This window comes from Eufriesea mexicana, unplaced genomic scaffold (assembly GCF_001483705.2).
Source record: "Eufriesea mexicana isolate 0111107269 unplaced genomic scaffold, ASM148370v2 scaffold1803, whole genome shotgun sequence".
NCBI lineage: Eukaryota > Metazoa > Arthropoda > Insecta > Hymenoptera > Apidae > Eufriesea > Eufriesea mexicana.
This window is the reverse complement of record NW_016909889.1, coordinates 43813-65993: the sequence shown is the minus strand read 5'-3', so window position 1 is coordinate 65993 and position 22181 is coordinate 43813. Positions and strand designations below refer to the sequence as shown.

General features: G+C 34.2%; 1 protein-coding gene across 1 annotated transcript in view; it reads right to left on the bottom strand.

The window, feature by feature from the left end:
* Positions 1-17098, bottom strand: part of LOC108548995 (tachykinin-like peptides receptor 99D) — a 72179-nt gene extending 55081 nt beyond the window's left edge. Inside the window, exon 1 of the mRNA XM_017902188.1 lies at positions 16497-17098. Coding sequence (XP_017757677.1) covers positions 16497-16933 — 437 coding nt within the window. The 5' untranslated portion in view covers positions 16934-17098. The remainder of the gene's footprint in view (positions 1-16496) is intronic.
* Positions 17099-22181: the final 5083 nt, after the last annotated feature.

The window sequence follows — 22181 nt, the reverse complement described above, 5'->3', positions numbered from 1 at the left end:
GTAGGGAATGAACAATTACTATAATTCGGAGTTTTACTATACGGTATTTTTTAATATTTAGGATATACGTTTTATTGCATACTACAAGTATGAAGAATAATAATTTGTGATTTGTATCTTTATTTTACTGTAATATTTGTATTATTGCAAAAGTATTTCTTTTTTGAGAAAGAATATATTCCAAATTGTAGGCAATTATGTGTATACAATTGGTAGATACGAGTTTTCGTAGTGGAGTGGGGAGAGCGTGTGAATTTGGTTTTATTTGTGTGAATGTGAATGTGTGAGGTCCTGTGATGGCACGAATGTAGATATGTATGTTTTTGGAAGTGCGAGTGGAAGATCTAGAATTCGTGGTATTGTGCAATTGTTATATTTATTATAGATTTTCGGCAATAAGTCAGTACTCAGTATTCAGTTCTCGTTAGTTGAGTCAGTTGTGTTAGTTATTCTGCCAATAGAACAAGGCATATAGAGCGTTTGTACAATAAGAACCAAATTGTTAGTAATAAAGTATTAGAGTAATATAGATAAAAATACAGTGTTATTTAATTCCAACACAAATGGCATATTTATAGTGAAAGATAAATTGTATCCAAATTGTGAATAGAAATTAATTATAAATTTATTCATTAATAAATAGAATATTGTATTTATAACATAATATAAATATAGTAAGTCATAATTGACAGACATTAATATTTATTACTACAAACGTTGCGTCAGGTTTTAAGTTAGCAGTAAAATATCCTATCTGTCATTAAATATATTCTCAAAATACTTTCACAATAGCAATGAAATATCTATAATAAAAGAAAGATAAATTGTATCAAAATTGTGAATAAAAATTAATTATAAATGTATTCATCAATGAATAGAATATTGTATACTATATATTGTATTTATAACATAATATAAATATAGCAAATTATAATTAAGTTAAGCTTTTGACAGTCACTGATATTTATTGCTACAAACGTTGTGTCAGGTTTCATGTTAACAATAAAATATCCTATCTGTCATTAAATATTTTCTCAAAATACTTTAACAATTGCAATGAAATATCTCTAATAAAAGAAAGTTAAATTGTAGCCAAATTGTGAATAGAAATGAATTATAAATTTATTTATTAATAAATAGAATATTGTATTTATAACATAATATAAATATAGTAAGTCATAATTAAGTTAAACTTTTGATAATCACTGATATTTATTGCTACAAACATTGTATCAGGCTTCAAGTTAAATATAAATAGTAAAATATCCTCTCTGTCATTAAATATTTTCTCAAAATATTTTTACAATTGCAATAATCAAGAAACAATTTACTTAGGACAATTTTTTTGTCAACAATGACCAACAAGAATTAAGTACTTAAAGTATTTACTGGTGCTTTACACGTCTAAGTACCGAGGCTCCTTGCCCAGGTCATAATCAGCTGACAGTAATGCTCGTGATATATGGATTTCAAAGCAGCGGTACAATTAAACTCACTCAACGCTGAACACGTCCAATTTAACTCAGACATCCAAGAGTTTATCGTTTGTTTCAATTGAAAGGAGATTGAATAGCTCGACGCGTCAAGAGGAAAAGCGTTTCCAAGAGCAGGCAGAAGCACGGTCAAAGGATGAAAAATTACTAGGAAGAGGAAGCCAGGTCGACAGTCTCTCCCTAGAGTTCTTGTTATCTATCTGCCAATAACTTCCCCTTTGTGCTCCTCTTTTTAGGTTAACATGACGCACAGATCGAGCAAGCGCCCCCACGAAGCATATTTCATAAGCCTCCGACGAGTGACAGCGCCATCTCACGAGAGATTTCCGAATTTCGTTCACGAAAAGCTATTCAACATCGTTTCATCGACAGACGTGATTTTTTGAACATTTTTGCGTCGATGAAGTTCGAATTACTCGTGGTACAATCGTATGCGAGTGTAACTCGATCACTATTGGCTAGTGGGTGTAACAAACATTTCGCTACAGTTTAATAAACTTCCGCCTGCACGAGAGAGGAAGTTTATCAGAGGCGGAAGTAGGCGGAAGACCTTTGATTCGTTCAAAAATATCTATTTAGTTGATTATTTGGTACCAGTATCAATAAAATGCTTGAAATTTTTACGTAAAATTTTACGAAAATTATTTTCACGTCAGAAATACGCGATAAATATTTTCTTAAAAAATAATATTGGAACACCAAATGGCTGATTTTATACGTTTCGCAATTCACTTAAACGTAAATATAAATGCATCGAAGTGAGTTTTTAAAATGATATTACAGCTTAATGGAACGTTTAATTTACATGATCGATAATTGATCCTTTTTCAGTTATCTTCCATGTCCAATTATGGCTGGGTATTTGAATAATTTCCGTGTTAAAATTCATGTGATATAAAATGCAAATATTCGTTTATCTTTTTGACAAGTTCGCATCGTGGATGGAGGTGGAGCTGTCGGAACATTAATTAGGACATGTTTGATAATTTCATGAATTTTAAATATGGTTCCTTCGAGCCAATCGTATTATACGAGTATAGGGCTGCAATAGAGCAATTTGAGAACCTTGCTATGGTATTAACATCGGGAAAATCGATCATGATTATTTATTTCATTTTCATGTGGTTTTACTTTAGGCCACCATCATTGAAATAAGTAAAAACGAATTCTAAGATTTTCTCTTTCCTTTCCTTTCAAATCGTAACACTATCTTTGCAGATATAAAAATATTTAAACCGAACATAACCTAGAAAGAATCAACGTTTTTCGATACTTCAAAAGAAGGCAGTTTATACTTTTATTCTTACTCTAGAATCCCTCGAAAATCGATGAACGAATGAATATACATGTTGTCAAACATAACCTAGTAATAACCAATACATATTTCTTCGATATCTCAAAGAGGGCGATTTAAATTTCTATTCCTACTCCAGAGTCCTCTGAAAGCCAATTCATAAACGAATATACATAAGTACATATTTCTAAACATAACCTAGTATTAATAAATACACATTGTCTCTTCAGTACCTAAAAGAAAATGATATAGATATTTCTTGTTACTTCAGAGTGACTTGAAAGTTAATAAGTCAATAAATATACATATTTTCAAACATAACCTAATATTAGTAAACATATTAGTAAACACATTGTGCCCTTGCTAACTTAAAAAGAGCAATTTAAGTTTCTATTTTTACTTCAAAGACCCTTGAAAGTTAATGGTCGAACCAACATATATATTATCGAACATAACCTAGTTGTTTAGGATTATTGAATCACACGCCTTGTCCCATCTTGGGACAAACTCCAGACCCAGAAGACCCGTTTACGGTCTTCTGGCAGCCAGATTTTAATTGCTGTTTCATTTCAAGTTCTGTGTCTTCTATTTTCTTCATTTTCAATACACTTTACAAACTGTTCTTTATTTCCCTCGGGTCACCTCGGTTAGCCATTGATTTTAGAAAGCAGGCAACAGCATTTAGGATTTGGCTGACAATAGGCTTGCAAAAGAAAGGACCAGGCCATGTGCGATGTCACGACTTTCGAAGCCATAAAATAACGGGCACTTCAAGAAGGGTCACGAATGTGTGGGTAGCCCACCAGCAACCTCCTTTGAGGGAGAGGTTTCCTCCACCAGTAGACCTGATCGCGGAAGACGTTCTTCTTTGGGGGAAACTGATTCGCGGGCCCATCCTCGGTCCTGTCAACCACCAATGAGAAAATCGATTTCCCTTTGGCAGTCCTTGGCTTCGAAAGATCGTGCATGGCACAGTCAGTTCTTCAGTATTCATCACACAGTCAAGTCGTTCAGTACCCATCAAGCATTCAATCAGTATTGATCAGCAATTTCGTCAGTCAACATCAAACGGTCACAACACGCAGTCTGCACAGACAGTCTGCATCAATCAACCAGTATACAAGCGTTGTGGATAATCAGTCCCGTGGATTGACTATCTGCTATAAAATCAAATCGAGCACATTCAACTCAGCATCGTGTGGCAACGTCCAAGCATTTGACCACCGAGCGGAAGCCTGCCGAATCATTTGGTCCTTCATGCCCGTCTATTGCACACGTTGGCCTTACAATCCAACACCCGTGCCTGTCACAACGAACTGAGCTACAAGATTGGGTCTGTAACACTAGTAATTAATGCATGTTTCTTCTTCAATTGTTCAAAGAAAGCAATTTATATTTCTATTACTTTCAAGTCCTCTGAAAACCAATGGATAAACAAATGTACAAATGGTCAGACATAACCTAACTCTACTAAGCACACATAACCTAACTTTACTAAGCACACATAAACTCTTCACTATCTCAAGAAAGCGATTTAAGTTTCTGTTCCTACTTCGATAAAATATAACCTATAAAAAGGAAATATATCATTTCTTAGATATCTGAAAAACAGCGATTTAGAGTGTGGCACGTATCTTAACCTAACGTTACTAAGCACACATAACCTCTTTACAATCTTAAGAAAGCGATTTAAGTTTCTGTTCCTACTTTGAACATATATAAAACATAACCTATAAAAAGGAAATATATCATTTCTTAGATATCTGAAAAACAGCGATTTAGAGTGCGACACGAATCTTAAACTAACTTTACTAAGCACACATAACCTCTTCACTATCTCAAGAAAGCTATTTAAGTTTCTGTTCCTACTTCGATAAAACATAACCTATAAAAAGGAAATATATCATTTCTTAGATATCTGAAAAACAGCGATTTAGAGTGCGACACGAATCTTAAACTAACTTTACTAAGCACACATAACCTCTTCACTATCTCAAGAAAGCTATTTAAGTTTCTGTTCCTACTTCGATAAAACATAACCTATAAAAAGGAAATATATCATTTCTTAGATATCTGAAAAACAGCGATTTAGAGTGCGACACGAATCTTAAACTAACTTTACTAAGCACACATAACCTCTTCACTATCTCAAGAAAGCTATTTAAGTTTCTGTTCCTACTTCGATAAAACATAACCTATAAAAAGGAAATATATCATTTCTTAGATATCTGAAAAACAGCGATTTAGAGTGCGACACGAATCTTAAACTAACTTTACTAAGCACACATAACCTCTTCACTATCTCAAGAAAGCTATTTAAGTTTCTGTTCCTACTTCGATAAAACATAACCTATAAAAAGGAAATATATCATTTCTTAGATATCTGAAAAACAGCGATTTAGAGTGCGACACGAATCTTAACCTAACTTTACTAAGCACACATAACCTCTTCACTATCTCAAGAAAGCTATTTAAGTTTCTGTTCCTACTTCGATAAAACATAACCTATAAAAAGGAAATATATCATTTCTTAGATATCTGAAAAACAGCGATTTAGAGTGTGACACGAATCTTAACCTAACTTTACTAAGCACACATAACCTCTTCACTATCTTAAGAAAGCGATTTAAGTTTCTGTTCCTACTTCGAACATATATAAAATATAACCTATAAAAAGCAAATATATCATTTGTTAGATATCTGAAAAACAGCGATTTAGAGTGTGACACGAATCTCACACGAGCACTATCGTTGCAGATATTCCCATGGATACAAAGTCAACAGAGATGTTCTGATAAAGATACACGGTTAGTCGACTCACCCGGTACGTTGTGCACATATCTTCGACTCGCGTTGTGGCAGTTTCTTTCACAATTGAAATGCAGTTCATTCTAACAGAAATTCTCAAACCTGAGCTTCTCTTGCAAGCCCTGATAACGCACATTATCATGTATCGGCATTGCCACAGGCAAGCGAGTTCGACGTGCTATTCACGTTCTTCTCTCCGAATCGTTGAAGCATAATTCTTCGATATAGTCTCTGGGACTGTCTTCTATTGAAAATCATCGGCTGATTTTGTGTTGTTTACGGTACACACGATCGAAATGATATTGTCAACGAAAGTAAATTCCTGTGATAAATTCTCACGCCTGTTTGTTTATCGTTCGAATGATGCATGTACGATTGTTTGTAGTTCATGACTAGACAGTGGGTATTTATGCAGACACGTGTATACTTTCAACCCTTTGCATTCGGTGACTTTTTCGTTACAGAAAAATAGCAATTCGAAGACTATTTGCTACAAAGTCGACGATATTTTGAAAGCAGTAAATAAGAAATAGGGTACAAGTTAACACACAGAATTATTTTATTCCGACATTTCCAAAATTGTTACGTTATTTTAAATTTCATATATTAATGAACATTCATCTTCGGAATTGGATTAAATGGTGACTTAGGGTCGTCTCTCGAGTGCAAAGGGTTAATAGGTAAGATTATGGGATTTGGACAAAAATTTGTTTTCTCATTGGAGAATTTTTAAAATATCATTTTTATCTTATACTTTTACTTCGTATTGTTGAAAATAAGATACGCCTTAACGTATCGAATATACAAACGTTAATCTGTCAAGAGAAATAGATATATCTTTAAACTATGCGCCGAAGAGAGAAATTTGCTGGTTAGTTCAATGAAACTAATTATAGATGTAATTTAGTATTAATAAAGAAAAAAAAGTTGTACAGTAGATATTTATAATATTAAATTGTACTATATACTAAAAATAATAAAAAATAAAATAAAATAAGTAAAAAGATTCTAATAATTGGATGTTGTTGTATGATTTGTTATATTAAATTACTTAATTATTATATTATATTATAATAAATGAATTTTTTTGCGTATATTATGCGCGTAATTTTGCATATTTTACGTATTAGTCTTGTAAATATCCGCTGTTTATTGACAATAGTCAAAAAGGAAGGGAAAAGTTTGGTTACCTTATCTTGGTTACGTCGACAAAACAATACTGCATTTATTATATACTTACGTATTTTCCAAAGTTTGTCACGACTATTATCGAGCGGAAAATGTAGCACGAGCAGAATTTTGATTAGATAAGGAACAGGAAATTGATCGTTTGCTTGTGCAGATATTCAAATCGGAAAAAATTAGATGATAAATGTCTCATTTTGTGTTAAGCAAATTTTTATGTCTCCTTTATATTCGGGAATACGAATATTAAACAATATATTTTCATATTTTGTAATTTGTTTTCTATTTAAAGTATATATCTATAATAGTATACTTTCATAAATTTATGAATATCTATCGATTTTTCTGCAAATTACCCCTCACGTATTCCTTATATAATTTTAAATTTGGAATTTGGACTTTGAGATTTGAAATTATGTAGAAATGTAAATATATAATACTTAGTACAAACTTTAGATTTCAGTAATTAATTAAAATATATATATGATAATATAGTTGTAATGAATAATTGCAGTAATTAATTAAGATATATTGGCGCGATTATGTGTATACATATGTTTTGAATATTCGTAAAATAACATCGAATTATTTATAAATAACATAGTTATAAAAATATGAGTGAAATATACAGATTATATTAAGCTACTGTATTTGCAAAAATATTTATAATACTGAAATTATTTACTACAACACGCTATTGTATATAAGAGTAAGCAAGCTCCGGTTACTAATAAGGTACAGTGAGCAATATTTTTATAATATGTATATATATGCATGTATTATAAGATATTAATTATAAATTATTTTAGCTACAAAATACACTGCTAATGATTTTATCAATAAAGGCCATTCCTGTGGCCCCTACCTATACTGTAATCGCTGGATACAACAGCAGAAGATGATTTATGCAATTTCAAAAAATAAATGCTAAACGTTGAATGACAGAGATTAATCGATTTTTTGATAAGATATTTTATTTTTCTCTATTACTCTGACTAGGAGAAAGGTTGTAGTTCTGCTTATTTATGTTTGACTCTAGCTCATATTTTTCAGGGCATCTGACTAATCTGTCTACGAAAGAGGATAAATTACTAACCTAAATCTTTGTGCACAACCGACTCCATAAATCTATTATTCAACCACATGCTCGCAATAAGCAAAATATATGTACCGTGAGTAGGGAGATTTATTAAGTAGGTGTAGGTTAAAAGGAAATATTTCACTTTGGTGCAAGGGCATAGGCATTTTACTCATTTCGACAGGGACCTGACAATTTTAACGAATTTTCATTGTCATTAAGAACTGCATTGTTTATATTCATATCTAAATTATATTCATATCTATGTTGAAAACGAAGCTTCTATTTAATTTTATTCTACGTTTTCGATTTATCTCTTCATGCAGAATTATTTTCTACTTACATACTACATTGGTTATAGGACGTACAACACATATTCTAGGCTACTGACGTTTAATCCTTCGAATTGTGATTCTAATCTTGCAGCTTCTTCTTATGGTGCCCGACAATAACTATTTAAACGAAGCTAATCAGGTATTAAGTTGAATTTAATCGGATTTCGACCATCGACTAGCTTTGCTCGTGGCAAGTTCCAGAGCATAATCCTTGGGAGTAGGAGTTCGATTAAGTTTGAGATGACTTACAATCTACGATGGTATTGCGAGGAATCTATCTATAATAAGATCTATAAGGTGCTTATATTGAGATACTATATAAAATAAACTGTGGAATAGTGTACACACTTTAATCGTGTATACGTGATATAAATATAAAGTAGAAATGGCAAAAATAATTTTATTAATATTTATATTCAATATTGTGGAATTAGTTGCGAGATTTGGTGGGCACACGTGGACGTATACAATGCAAGTTGACAATGTTTCAAAGTGTTAACAATTGATACTTGTTAAGCCTTGGAATGTCGTGCCGGTATTTCGATCGGCCCTTTGTTTAGAATAGACCCAGAAGACCGTTAGGGTCTTCTGGTAGCCAGATTCTAATTGCTGTTTTAGTTCAAGTTCCGTGTCCTTTCTATCTTCATTTTCAATGCATTTTCAAACAATTCTTTATTTCCCTCGGGTCACCGGACACGAGGCATTCTTTAGCCATTAATGTTAGAAAGCAGGCAACAGCACTTAGGATTTGGCTGACAATAGGCCTGCAAAGAAAGGGACCAGGCCATGTGCGATATCGCGACTTTCGGAGTCATAAAGTAACGAGTCCTTCAGGAAGGGTCACGAATGTGCGGGTGGCCCACCAGCAACCCCCTTTGAGGGAGAGACTTCCTCCACTGGCAGACCAGATCGCGGAAGACGGTCCTCCCTTCTTTGGGGGCATCTGATTCGCGGACCGAGGGCCCATCCTCGGTCCTGTCAACCACCAATGGGAAAACCGATTTCCCTTTGGAAACCATGGGCTCCGAAAGATCGTGCATCGTACAAGTCAGTTAGGTCAGTACCAGTCAGTCAGTCAATAACATTCGAAGAGTTCAGAAGAGTTATCCGAAACTACTACGTAAAATACAGTCCACTATAACCACAACCTTCCTCAAGTAATTTGGTTCGTCATTAACCGTCGCCAATTGAGGACGACCTATTGACGATATACAATACTTCTGATGTATAATTAAAAAATGTATTTGCTTTATTGCAACTCCACGATCTTATAGTATACTATTACATATATATAGTATCGGATTAGGTGGATTGGCTAAAATAGCACTGTTTAGTTCTTAATAAAATACAATAAGCTTATACGTAGATTGACAGCTTTGAAACAAGAGGGATTCGCTATGGGCACGTTCGACTTTCACTTCTTACTGCCATACTGGCACACTATTAACAACTTCCAAAAGACTCCTGGAGACCGTTCAAGACTGGGACTGTAGACTGGAGCTGCCCGCGCCCTTGCACCCTTATTTAAAGCATTCATTCTGTCCTCTTGCATACCCAGGCTTTCCTTTCCAATCATGCCTCTTTCCCACGCAAACTCCATGGGCCAGGTACTTCAATCACTCAGGATGCATCCCTAAACTTTCGCTGGACCCTACCATAAACATTCTTTGCAGTTAATTCGCTTGCACACGGTCACTTCCATCCTAAGCCCAAACACACTTGGCATTCTTTCAGGGCCGTACTTATTCCAATCCCACATATATAGATTATTCTTCGAGAATTTGCTGATGAAGATGCAGGAGTAATAGCAACAATAGTAATAACATAACCTCTAAAAAGGACAGGTTATATTGGTAATTATATGTTTACTTTAGTATTCGCAACACAGTATTCAATATTGTGGTAATGGTTGACATAGTTTTTAATATATATACATGTATCGATGTAAAAATAAATTATGTACGAAAGAAAGAATGAGTGGATCGAGTGTGCATGTAATAAATGAAGCGTGGTATAGATTGTGTATATTTATGTAATGAATGAAAAGAAAGCGAACAAATAAGAAAGTAGTTGGATAGGTCAGTTACAATTCAGAATTCATTAAGAGTCAACGTGTGAACGAGTATCGTGATAATTAACATAATTAGATATATTTCTTCGACAATTTTTGCCCTGTATAATAATATTGTTCAATAAATATTTAATATATTCATTTAAATATAATATTCACGACTAACAAATATATCTGTTCTATTATTCTATATTATAATTTATTGAAATTATTATATGTTTATCTTGAGTTCTCACTCGAAACATTCATCTTTCGTACATTTAATATCCTAGACTCGTGTTTCTCAATCTTTTATGTTTCACGTACTTCCTTGGAAATATGTATATAAATGGCATAGCCCTTATATACATGAAACTGTAGTTATAGTTTAACAGTAGGAATAAAATGACAATGTTACAATAAAAATAAAAGACAATAAAGTAATAAAAAATTAAAACATTGAAAAAAGAATGAAATAATAAAAATAGTAACAATAATAAAATTAAATTAAAGAAAAATATATTTTATATATATATTAATAAATTATATAATTTTCTTCATTATCATTTATATACCTATTTTAGGTTAATTATATGTACGTTTATCAAACTTTTATCATACTGATCGAAATACTGCACTCCCCTTCAGTCATTTTACATAAATTTAATCACTGTTATGAGTATTGCAAAATTTTGATGAGAAATCCTATGTTGCAATATTTTTTCGATATCTATTACGTTTATAATTGGTGTAACGCTTCATGTATGTGGAAACTAGGGAATAATAAATCTTTTGCAAATACGATTAATTTCTGGGACATGAGCAAATAATTGCTTTAAATCGAATTTGCCGTATTTCTCGTGGAAATAAAAATGGTCGTTGAATTATTTGCTCGTTCGAAAACTAATTTTCCTTTGTACATACGGAATCTTCTTTTTCCTGTCAGAATTTGTAGTCGATGGTTTATGCTTTTCCGATATCGATACGAAGAAACATTTATTTCCTTTTATATTTTATATTTCTCTTTAATTGCATGTAAAATTACTTCTCACATTTCTTAGGACACGATAATTCTGTTATTAAAAAATTGACCATATTTCATATTTTCAGATTTTTTAAACAATTTTTAATCCTTCATGATACGTAGATTCTGTTAGTTATTATACTCTGTATTGAAAATAATAACGATGCTTTAATTCCTCGTGTTTTAATTCAAAAATTGTTAAAATGCACGAAATTTATTGTTTTCACGATTTTTCCATCTGCATTTTCAACCGTGTTCGTAATCCAAAAATGAAACGGATCTTTATAATTTTACACTGTAATATTTATATGCAATTTGTAACGATACAATCATAAAATGTATTTTAAAAATTGCCATATCGATTATTTTCTCATTGAAGACGTAGATGTTATAAAGATAGTACTGAAAATTTAATTCGAATGTGGAAGATGCCTAGATATTTAATTTTAATGAAATTATTGTAATTTTAGTTTATTTATTTCAAAAATTAAAAATACAGAAAAATTCGCCAATAATTATTTTGTCCCTTAACTTTTGTCAGCAAGTGTAGATAAGGGTTTTGAGCGAGGTTTTGAGCGATTTTTGACAAATTTGTAGAAAATGTTTCTAAATCTGAGGGTGTTATGTCTTAAGCCTCAAATTGACGTTTCGTGAATTCCTCTACTTTACTATTTACGACTATCGAGTATAATGGACACGAAATTTCTAAATGTATCGTCAGGATCAATGAATAATCCTGCTAGCAATACAAAAGACTTAATTCAAAAATATCATCTCTTCTTTTAGAACGTGCCAAAAAGATGTTAGCAAAAATTCTCACGTATTTTGATTGACAAAATTGAATTTCTTTTATTTCTGCTTTGTTCAATAAATATTATATTACAAATATTCTAACCATTTTATTATTTATTAATAATTATTAAAATTATTATTAGTTTAAACATTTTATCATATACTAAATAAATTTATCATGTACTAAATAAAAGAACAGTAAATTCTAATATATTTTCAAAACTTTTTAGCTCAGAATTAATCCTAATTTAAATTAAAATCAATTTCTGCTGTTTATTTTTATTTTGCAAACATTGTACGATATATACGACATTTATAAATAAATATATACACTGAAAGAATTATAATTTGTAGTATATTTTAAAAAATATAATCGAGATTTTACTTTATTTTTTGTAAATAAAAGATGTCCTATATTTTTTAACTTCTACTGTCTATTTTAAATTTAAATTATTCTGCGATAAATTAAATTATACTGCGATACTCTATTATTTTTTTGACATAGCTAATTGTCGATTTGCAATTTCATCTATTCATATCGTTTAACGAGGTTTCCATTCTTTATCTCGTAATAATGTCTATGCACATGGTAAACAAGATTGGAAAATATACGAGATCAAAGGTATAAAGAATTTCTTTCCATGAAATCGATTTCCTGCTTCCTGTATCCCTAAAAGCGTGTCAGCTTAAAGGACAAGAGACTGACGTTATAGGAAGCAGAGAAGTTTCATTCTCCATGGAGTTGCTGTACGAATAATCTTCCAAAACAGAATTTGTCAATTTAACAGAATTTTCCAAAAAACGATATTTTAAGAAATTATTTTTCCTCTCTCATATTATCTGTGTATCATAATAATTTGCAGATGCATTGCTTCACGTATACTTCTATAGTCTCACGAATTTCAGTGTTATCGTGACAACTAAACCCTTTGTACTCGACAATTTTTTCGTTACAGGAAAAAAGTAATTCGAAGACTTTCTGCCATAAAGTCGGCGATAATTTTAAAACGATAAATAAGAAATCGTATAGAAATTAAGACGTAGAATTATTTTACTTTGATATTCCACGCATCGTTAGGTAATTGTAAATTTGATATATCAATTAATGTTCATCGTTGGAATTTGATTAAATGGTGACTGAGAGGCGCCTCTCGAGTACAAAGGGTTAATACTACGAGGGGGTGTTACACTTGTAAATCTTCCAATGAATTTAAAATAATTTGGTGAAGTATTAAACTCACTGTAAATGGTAACGAATAGCAAAAAATTCAGTATGTAGTTCTAAATTTAATATAGATGTAATATACCATACATAAAATTTACTATATTCACTAATACTCAATTCACTATAGGTGATAATAATAGTACACAACTCATTACTTATCAAATTCACTATATGTCATAACATATAGTATGCAATTCAATATATACTTCTACACATAATTCTATTACTTCAGTATGTATAATTTATTATCACTAATTCATAATTGACTTCATTTACTTACAATATAGGCGATAATTGATCTGTCTATTGATCTTTCTAGAATTGCTGTAGAACTTAGACGATCAGCAAATAGATTAACCCTTTGCACTCGACGACTTTTTCGTTACAGAAAAATAGTAATTCGAAGACTTTCTGTCATAGAGTCGACGATATTTTTAAAATGGTAAATGAGAAATCATATGCAAATAAGACGTAGAATTATTTTTCTTCGATATTCCACACAACGTTAGGTAATTTTAAATTTCTTCATAGAGTCGACGATATTTTTAAAATGGTAAATGAGAAATCATATGCAAATAAGACGTAGAATCATTTTTCTTCGATATTCCACACAACGTTAGGTAATTTTAAATTTCATATATTAATTAATGTCGATCTTTAGAATCTGATTAAATGGTGACTGAGAGTCACCTCTCGAGTGCGAAGGGTTAATCCACTGGCTATAGTACTGTGTAGATTGCTATACTCAGTACAGTATTTTCAATTGTCAATATCTCTAGCGATAATTGATCTATCCATTGGTAATTCTAGAATTGCAATATAATATACATCAGAGAATAGGTTAATACAATGGCTGTAGAACTGTGTTGATGGCTATACTCAGTAATGTATTGTCAATTGTTAATATCTCCAGCTATAATTGATTGCACCTTTGATCATTCCAGAATAGCTATAGAATTTAAATCATCAGTGAACTTTATATATAGATAAGAGCAATAAATTTATAATAGACAGAGTAATATAGTAAATAGAGTAATAAATTTATAATAGATAGAGTAATATAGTAAATAGAGTAATAAATTTATAATAGATAGGGTAATATAGTAAATAGAATAATAAATTTATAATAAAGAATCTGACAATATATAATATACATATTGGTATATAATTCACTATGTTGATTATGTTCAAAATCCACTACCAATAAATACGGCAAAATTATTGACATGTATGACGAAAATTTATTCTCCAAAATTTGAATTCTGATATAAATTATATATCCACTGTCGAATATTCAGATTCAGTAGAATAAATGAACATGACAGGTCTTGCCAATCGGTCACACACGTAGGGAATGAACAGGCAGAGGTGAAAATCCTGGTAGGTTATATATCGGGTGTTGACCAAAATTTCCAGAAGGAGAAGGCAAGGGTGGAAGTTGCTGGCAACCGAAAGGTTGTGGGAAGACCCGGAAATGAGAGAAGAGAGGTGGAAATGAGTTGGGTGGGCGTTTGACTGATTTATTACTGGATGGTTAGTTCGTTCATATTGCTCGAAATTTAAGTTCCAATCGAACTCGTCCATTATTCATTTTATTCAGATATCCAATGAAATGGATAATCGCGCAAGCAGATAAATACCTATAAATATCAAATACTACGTATCACATTATACTAAATTCTTCAAATAAAAGTTAGAAACAATTCTGCTAAAAAATGTTCTTTCAAAATGTAATAAGAAATTTAGGTATGAAAAATTTTTATTCCGATCTGTTTACATAAATTAAATTATATTAACTATCTCGTATATTTAATTATCTATGACAATATGATTCGCGATAATACTAATTATTGCGACGACAATACCGAAGGTTGGACGTGCCTTTTAGTGGATTAAGCAATGTAGCGATTATCATTCATACTCTCGCCACTAGATGGATTCCGACTCGAGGAGGTTCGAGGACTTTCTCGCAAGTACTTGGAAAGCCTCCGCTTCCTATATATATAACTTCCCGATCTTCCAATACTATCTCGGTCTATGGCGAGGCCTGCTAAGGTAACATTACTGTGATGAGTCCACTAACAGGCCCGAGACGGAAATGCTTGCTGCATCCCTTCCTTTTCCTTTACAGTCCCTTCTGCACCACTAGGATAACCTTTGTGACCCATGATCTTTTAAACAACCGTGGGGGCGAACAACAAACCACAACCCCCCCTTCAGCAGTAGTATAATTAAAAATACAAAAGCATAGACTTACGGTAGAAACTATATAACCAGACCCAATAGATATTTGGGCCTCACGTGTGACTGACCCACCGAAGCGACAAATGAACCTCTACTATACTCATAAATCGATAGTGACGACCAAAACAATCAAAGGAAAAGAAAATCCCTTGACAACTTCCCTCCCACTCCTCCTTCCGAAACCCCACGTCCAATCAAAAAACTGTATTTCTACGCCACTATCTCATATTCATTCTTAACCAGTCAAAACAAATTTGAGACACCAGAAGACAGAACACAAAGAGACATCACAGACGTCATACAAAACTCAGTCAGAACAAATCAGAAATCACTTCGAACTCAAAGAGAAAACACGTCAGAATATTCGGATATCGCTATTAGGCCACAACAGGACTTGATAAATATTCCAAATAAGTCTGTATTAACCCTTTGAGCGCTATGGATGCATATATGCGTCTGATGAAAGCTATCGGTGTGGACTAAGGACGCATATATGGGTTTAGTCTAAGTTGCCGGCATGGATTGAAGATTCATATATGCGTTTGTGAATTTTTTCCATCACCTACATAGAAGTATTACAATTACTTTTGTGTGAGTTGAATACAAATGCATTCCTTAGTAACAGCATTAAACAAATGCAAACATTGTCTTGTTATAACAGACTACCTGTTTCGTGGAGAGTCGCAAATCTTGTTACTTGAATAGTTAATCAACAGACTTCAGTCTAGCGAAAAAGTATTCCGTCGGTACTGACTGCATAGACCTCGAGTATTCAGCACTCAAAGGGTTAAGGCAATAATAAAACTCTGATCATAAATATCTCGAAAACTATCGAGTAGTTGTCCTTATAATGATATTATATTTTCTTGAACTGGATGATTAAATCTACAAACCTGCAAAGTTTCAACTAAATCTATGACCCGAAGTCTGAACAGCTATAAACATTACTATCCACTAGTGTCACTTACCTGTCAATGGAAATCGCCATCAGAGTGAAGACACTGGCGCATATAGTCAGCACCGCGACGAATTGGCATATCTTGCAATAGAGCGTGCCAAAGGGCCAATGGCTGTTCAGCATGTAGATATAGTTGAACGTGACGTTCAACGTGGACACCATCGCGTCCGCAATGCTCAAGTTTACCAAGAAGTAATTGGTGACCGTGCGCATCCGTTTGTGAGCTAATACGATCCAAATCACAATCAGGTTGCCACCAGTGGCCACGATGATCATGCCAGCGAACAACAACGTCCATATCATTTGTCTCCACCATGGTAATATGAACTGATTCCTCTGCTGCAGACCAGTCGTGTTCGTGTTATTGTAATACGTGTAATTTTCCATCAATAACGTGATGTTCCACGGGTCTGGCGTGGAGTTCACGAAAACCTCCAGGGTCTGCATTTTCGACTCGGTCACTTAGTTTAATAAACGTATACTCTCACTCTTTAATCCTTACACACCGGTATCTAATCTTTGGACACTTATCTCGTCTATCTTTTAAATTATTTTAATTTATTTCCTAATAAATAACTCCGATATATATTAATTCTGTTATATAACCTCTAAAAACATTTCCATAGTTTTCGAAATTATTTTAATCACCACAATTTACAACACGCGTTAATTTTTATTACACCGATTACATTCTCCGAATATTCGCACTGTTATAACTGCACTTCTCTAGTTTACATCGAGTTAAATCATCGAGTGTGACGTTTATGTTATTAATAATGTATTATATTCGTTTTTTCACCGAATTTGAGGTTAGGAGGATGCTTGTATTCCCATCGAAGCTCGTTGAAATTAATTTCCATTCGACACTACTCTCGCGATGGGTGCATTCACTTTCATTCGTCGATCAGGTTGTAACGGTCTCGAATTCTGAGACAGGGAATAGGAACGCGTTTCATTAGTCCCGTATCGATAGGGGGATAATGAAGTCGATGGCGCTTGTCGCCACGTTATGCAGATTTCGTCTGCGGCACACGGGTAGGCGTACAACTGGCATGGCTGAGTCAGCGACGATGCTCACTTCCACTTCTGTTTCACGCACGAACGCCCCTAACAGGCTTCCATTCGGCTAAGTGTTCAGCCGTTGACCCACTGGATCAATTCGTATTGTTTTCGCGGGTTACCTCTACACGATGAGCGAGATCTCTTCACCAATATCAATACGCCAGATACCACGATACAAGTCCTTGTGCCGGCCGCCATCTTTCTTTCATGTCGTCCGGCTGACTTCATCTGCAATTTCGTTCGCCATAATAGGGATTATTCATGGACAATTAATTTAGAATTTTTATACAGAGGTACACACAGATGTATAAGTGAATAATTGAATTTTAATCCTGAATTTTAATAAACGAAATTGGATTCACATTTTTAAATTTCAACACTTATTTTTGATTTTATTTGACTTTGATTTTGGATTTTATATTTTCTGGTCTTATTAACGAAAGTTCTTAGTAATCGTTAGGGATTAATTGTTTAAATTAATTATTTAAATTAATTTCGATTGACTTTGTTGTTGCAATCACTCGTGTGATTTGGGCCTTATCTCTGTAAGCTCGATTTCATTTATCTCCATATTGACACCATTTCACAATTGTGTATATATTAAAACTTTTTCACTGATTGCAATTTAGATTACTCTTTTACTCTTGCAATTGTTAGAGAATGTGTTCGTTTGACTCAATTTTAATTAATTTTGTTACTATAATCACAAAAGCGTGATTCGGGTTTTACTTTCAGAAGCTCGAGTTCATTTTCCCCTAGATTGACACTATTCCAGGGTTTGACATATATTTGGATTTTAATATTCTTGTCTTAGTTGTTGAAAATTGGTTTAATTTTGATTAATTTCGTTATCGTAATTGCGCGCGTGAATCGGGCTTTACCCCTGAAAGTTTCGGTGCCTATACCCCTAAATTGACACCATTTCATTGGCTCCCTCTTCTCAGTTAATTCCAGCGAGATTCCTTCTTTTCACGTGAAAAATCTGGCAATCTACCTATGCTTTCCTATCACGTTTTGCTGTAATGAAAGCTGCGTCTTACCCATTGTATTCTTGCTTTTTACGATTCCGACTTCCACGGGTAATTACCTCCAGCCAGTATTGTTCAAGAAGCCCACTCCGGAATTCTACACGGGTTACAGCCAACTTTTTCCCCTAGGCCTGATCGACAGACATCTTGGTCGCGGTATGAACTTCGGTTTATCCCGTTTGTCTCGAGTTTGTATTTGTAGATACTTAAACGCAGACAGGTTAGGTCAGAATCGTCTTTGGTTTCCTCCTATCCCTCTGTGACCCCACCTATTTTCATTCTGCTCTTTTATCTATGCAGATTTCCAACCTCAAGCGTTCATCTCCTGTCTGATCTAGTATCTGTCAATGATCTTGCGTTCCAAACTGTGATACGAGTTTCTTTTTGTTACACTCTTTGGAGCTAGAATACAGTGTCTTCTCTTTCTGATCTTCTCTTTATTCAGATTTCAAATGTATATTCATCTTTTGCCTCATGTAGTAACTGGTATCGACTTTGTGTTAGAGTTTATAGATTGATTAACGACAATACAGTACCATGTGTAGCCATCTAGACAATACTGTAACCATTGTATTAATCTATACCCTAAAAATTTAAGTTGTACAGCGATTCTGGAATGAGCATCAGTCGTTACTCTTGTTCATCCTTCATCCTTTTTGCTCCTGTCACCCTTTGTCACCACCTGGAAATTGATACTCCGTGTCTTATCCTATTCCTTGTTTGTTCTTTTATTTATATAGGTAGATTTCTAGCATGTATACACTCTCTGACTATAATCTTCGTCATCTGTCTCCTGTTTAAAATTATAATATTAGTTGGTAGACTGCCTTCTCTTGACTATGTCTGCTAGGTTCGTTGAAACTAGCACTCTAGGTCTTCTCTTGTCCTTTTCCTTTCTCTCTTAGTTAGATTGATTTTCAAAACGCATTGATGCCCTACAAGATGTAGTTCTTATCGTCTATCTTATTTTCAAAACCACAAAATCGGTTTCTGTTATTGCTCCTCCTTTTTCTTCCTCGGATTTCTCGCTAACTCCCTGCAAGCCAGCACTTTGTGTCTCCTCTGCGTATTCCCTTAGGCCTTTTTATCTATATAGGTTTCTAAAGTGCATTCATCCTCTCGTCTTCACCTCGCATTCAAAACTGTAACATCAATCGTTGCTTTTGTTCCTTCCTTTTGCTCCTATTTTTGTCACCTTCCCAAAGACTAACTCTGTGTGTCTTCTTTTATTTCCTTCTTATCCTACTATCTCTATAGACCTCCAACGAGTATTCATTCTCAGTCTGGAGTAGCCTTTGTCATCTTTCTTGTATCGGGAATTATAATATTGGTCGTTGCTTCTATTCTTCCTTCTTTCCTACTTTCTTGAGGATAAACACTGTGCTTTCTTTCAGCTGTTCGATTTAAATCGAGTTGCAATCCAATCGTGAGTGTGAATGCACGATGTAGACTTTATCTAACCTGCGTTCAGGATTACAACGTTAGTAGTTGCCTCAGTTTCTTCTTCCTTCTCTTGAGTCTTCACGTGTTTATTGGAGTTAGGATTTCGTATTTTCTTTTATTCCCTCAGGCCTTCCTATCTGTATCGATCTTTGGCATATATTTACCTTTCGTGATGCAACGTTTATTCTTCTTCCCGTATCTAAAAATATAACATCTATGGTTCCTTTTTCTCGTGATTCCTCTTATCACCTTCCTGATAGCTAATTCTAGATCTTCGTTCTATGTTCTTCTTTTTCCTTGTATCTGTATCTATAGACATCTAACAAGATCATTCTCAATCTAATATAGACTCTATTTATGTCACACACGTTTCGTTCGTTTCGTGTTCGAAACTATGACACCAATCGTTGTTCCAGGTTTCTTCCTTTCTGCTACTTTTCTTCCAGAGATTAATTATTATTATTTATCTATTATTTTTGTTTTCTTTCATACCTTTCCTTTTGGTATATTTTCATAGAATTTTGACGAATTTTAATATGTCCGTCTGCTGTAGTTCTATTCTCCTGTTAGAACTTGCAATTTCACTGCTATTCCTTCTATCTCAGGCAACGGAACAGATTCCACGTTACTCGAGTCTGTTCCTCCTTCACTTTTCGTTTAGCTCAAGCATTCCGCGTAGTTTTCTTAATTCTCCATCAACCGAGAGGTTTGCACGATTCGGGTATCCGCCTTTGAGTCTGAGATAAGGGGGTGGCTCCCTAAGAATTCCTGGCTCGCGTTGCGTTCTCAGACGGATCCCGACGCGAAATCGGTCGCGCGAAACTTTTCGTACGGCATCTCGTGCGAATGTCTGCGAAAGGTTCTACCTCTGTTCGAGCCAGGGACCAAGTCAAGAATCGTTCTTTGTCGAGGGAGCGAGAGATACATCTCTGTGTCGATAAAACTGCAGCGGTTCGTGCCTGTGGTGATACGCGTGCATCGAATTCGCGAGGGAAAAGTCTCGCATTAACGGTGCATTGGGAATCGTCTGTCTAGGTGGAGATACCGCTGAAGGATCACTTCTGTGAACGCTGGGTTATGCCCGTGGATCGGTGGAAAATTATTTTCAAATATTCGGGACTAGGAACCAGAATACTTTCGTTCACGGTCAGGATGTCGAGTCCACGGTGCTGCGGGCAATCCTCATCGGAATCGACGTCTAAGGATCGTACCATCTATCCCCTTCCTTTGGTGCAAATACGTTTGGGAACATTTCGTCACGTTCGCAATTTCATTCAAGACTCGTTCTGTAGTCCGTGGAAACGGAGAGCCCTGGAACATAAATTACAAAGTGGAATGGTGATCCGTGAGATTTGAATAAGTTTTAAAGAACGTCAGTCTTTTACTGGAGGGAGCGAAGGAAGATTGGATCAGGGTTAGAGTAAGTACGTATACGATACTTTCTTTTGAATGTGAATATTTTTGCATGATTTCATTCCGATATTCTTGAATATTTTTCAGGTCCGGTTTTTCAAGTCTGCACGATTTTTATGAAAATTATTTGATACGGAACTATAGGTAAATAGAATTTGTTTATTGTTCCGTCCCGGAGAGCGTGTTTATAACATGATTTTTATTCCAAGGCTTACACTTTTGACAGACCTAACGGTTTACGATATATTTTATATCGCGACTGCAATTCCGAAGGATAGATGTGCCTCACCGACGTTCTAGCGGATTAAGTTGTAAAGGTAAAGGCGAAAGTTTAGGAATTTTTACAAGTACCAGACTCGACAGGTGGGACCCACGTGTGATTTTTACAAGTACCAGACTCGACAGATGGGACCCACGTGTGACAGACCCAACAAGCGACGGACGGACACCGCTTATAAATCACGTCATTGACTATCAAAAATCGGCTCCTTGACAGTTTCCTACTCCTTAGCCAAAGGTCCTTCCGTCGCACCCTCTGTCCAATTAAAACTCCTTACTTTTCCAGCACCAACGTTTATTTTGCCCGATCAGAACTAAACTGGAGAAAACACCGGACAGGACTCGACGAGACGCGACATAGATCAAATTCGAGAAATCAGTTCGTCTTCGACACCGATCCTTGAAACATCTTACTTACACGTATAAACGCGTGTTCGAAACGGAACTCCGTTCAACGTCTCCATTATAAC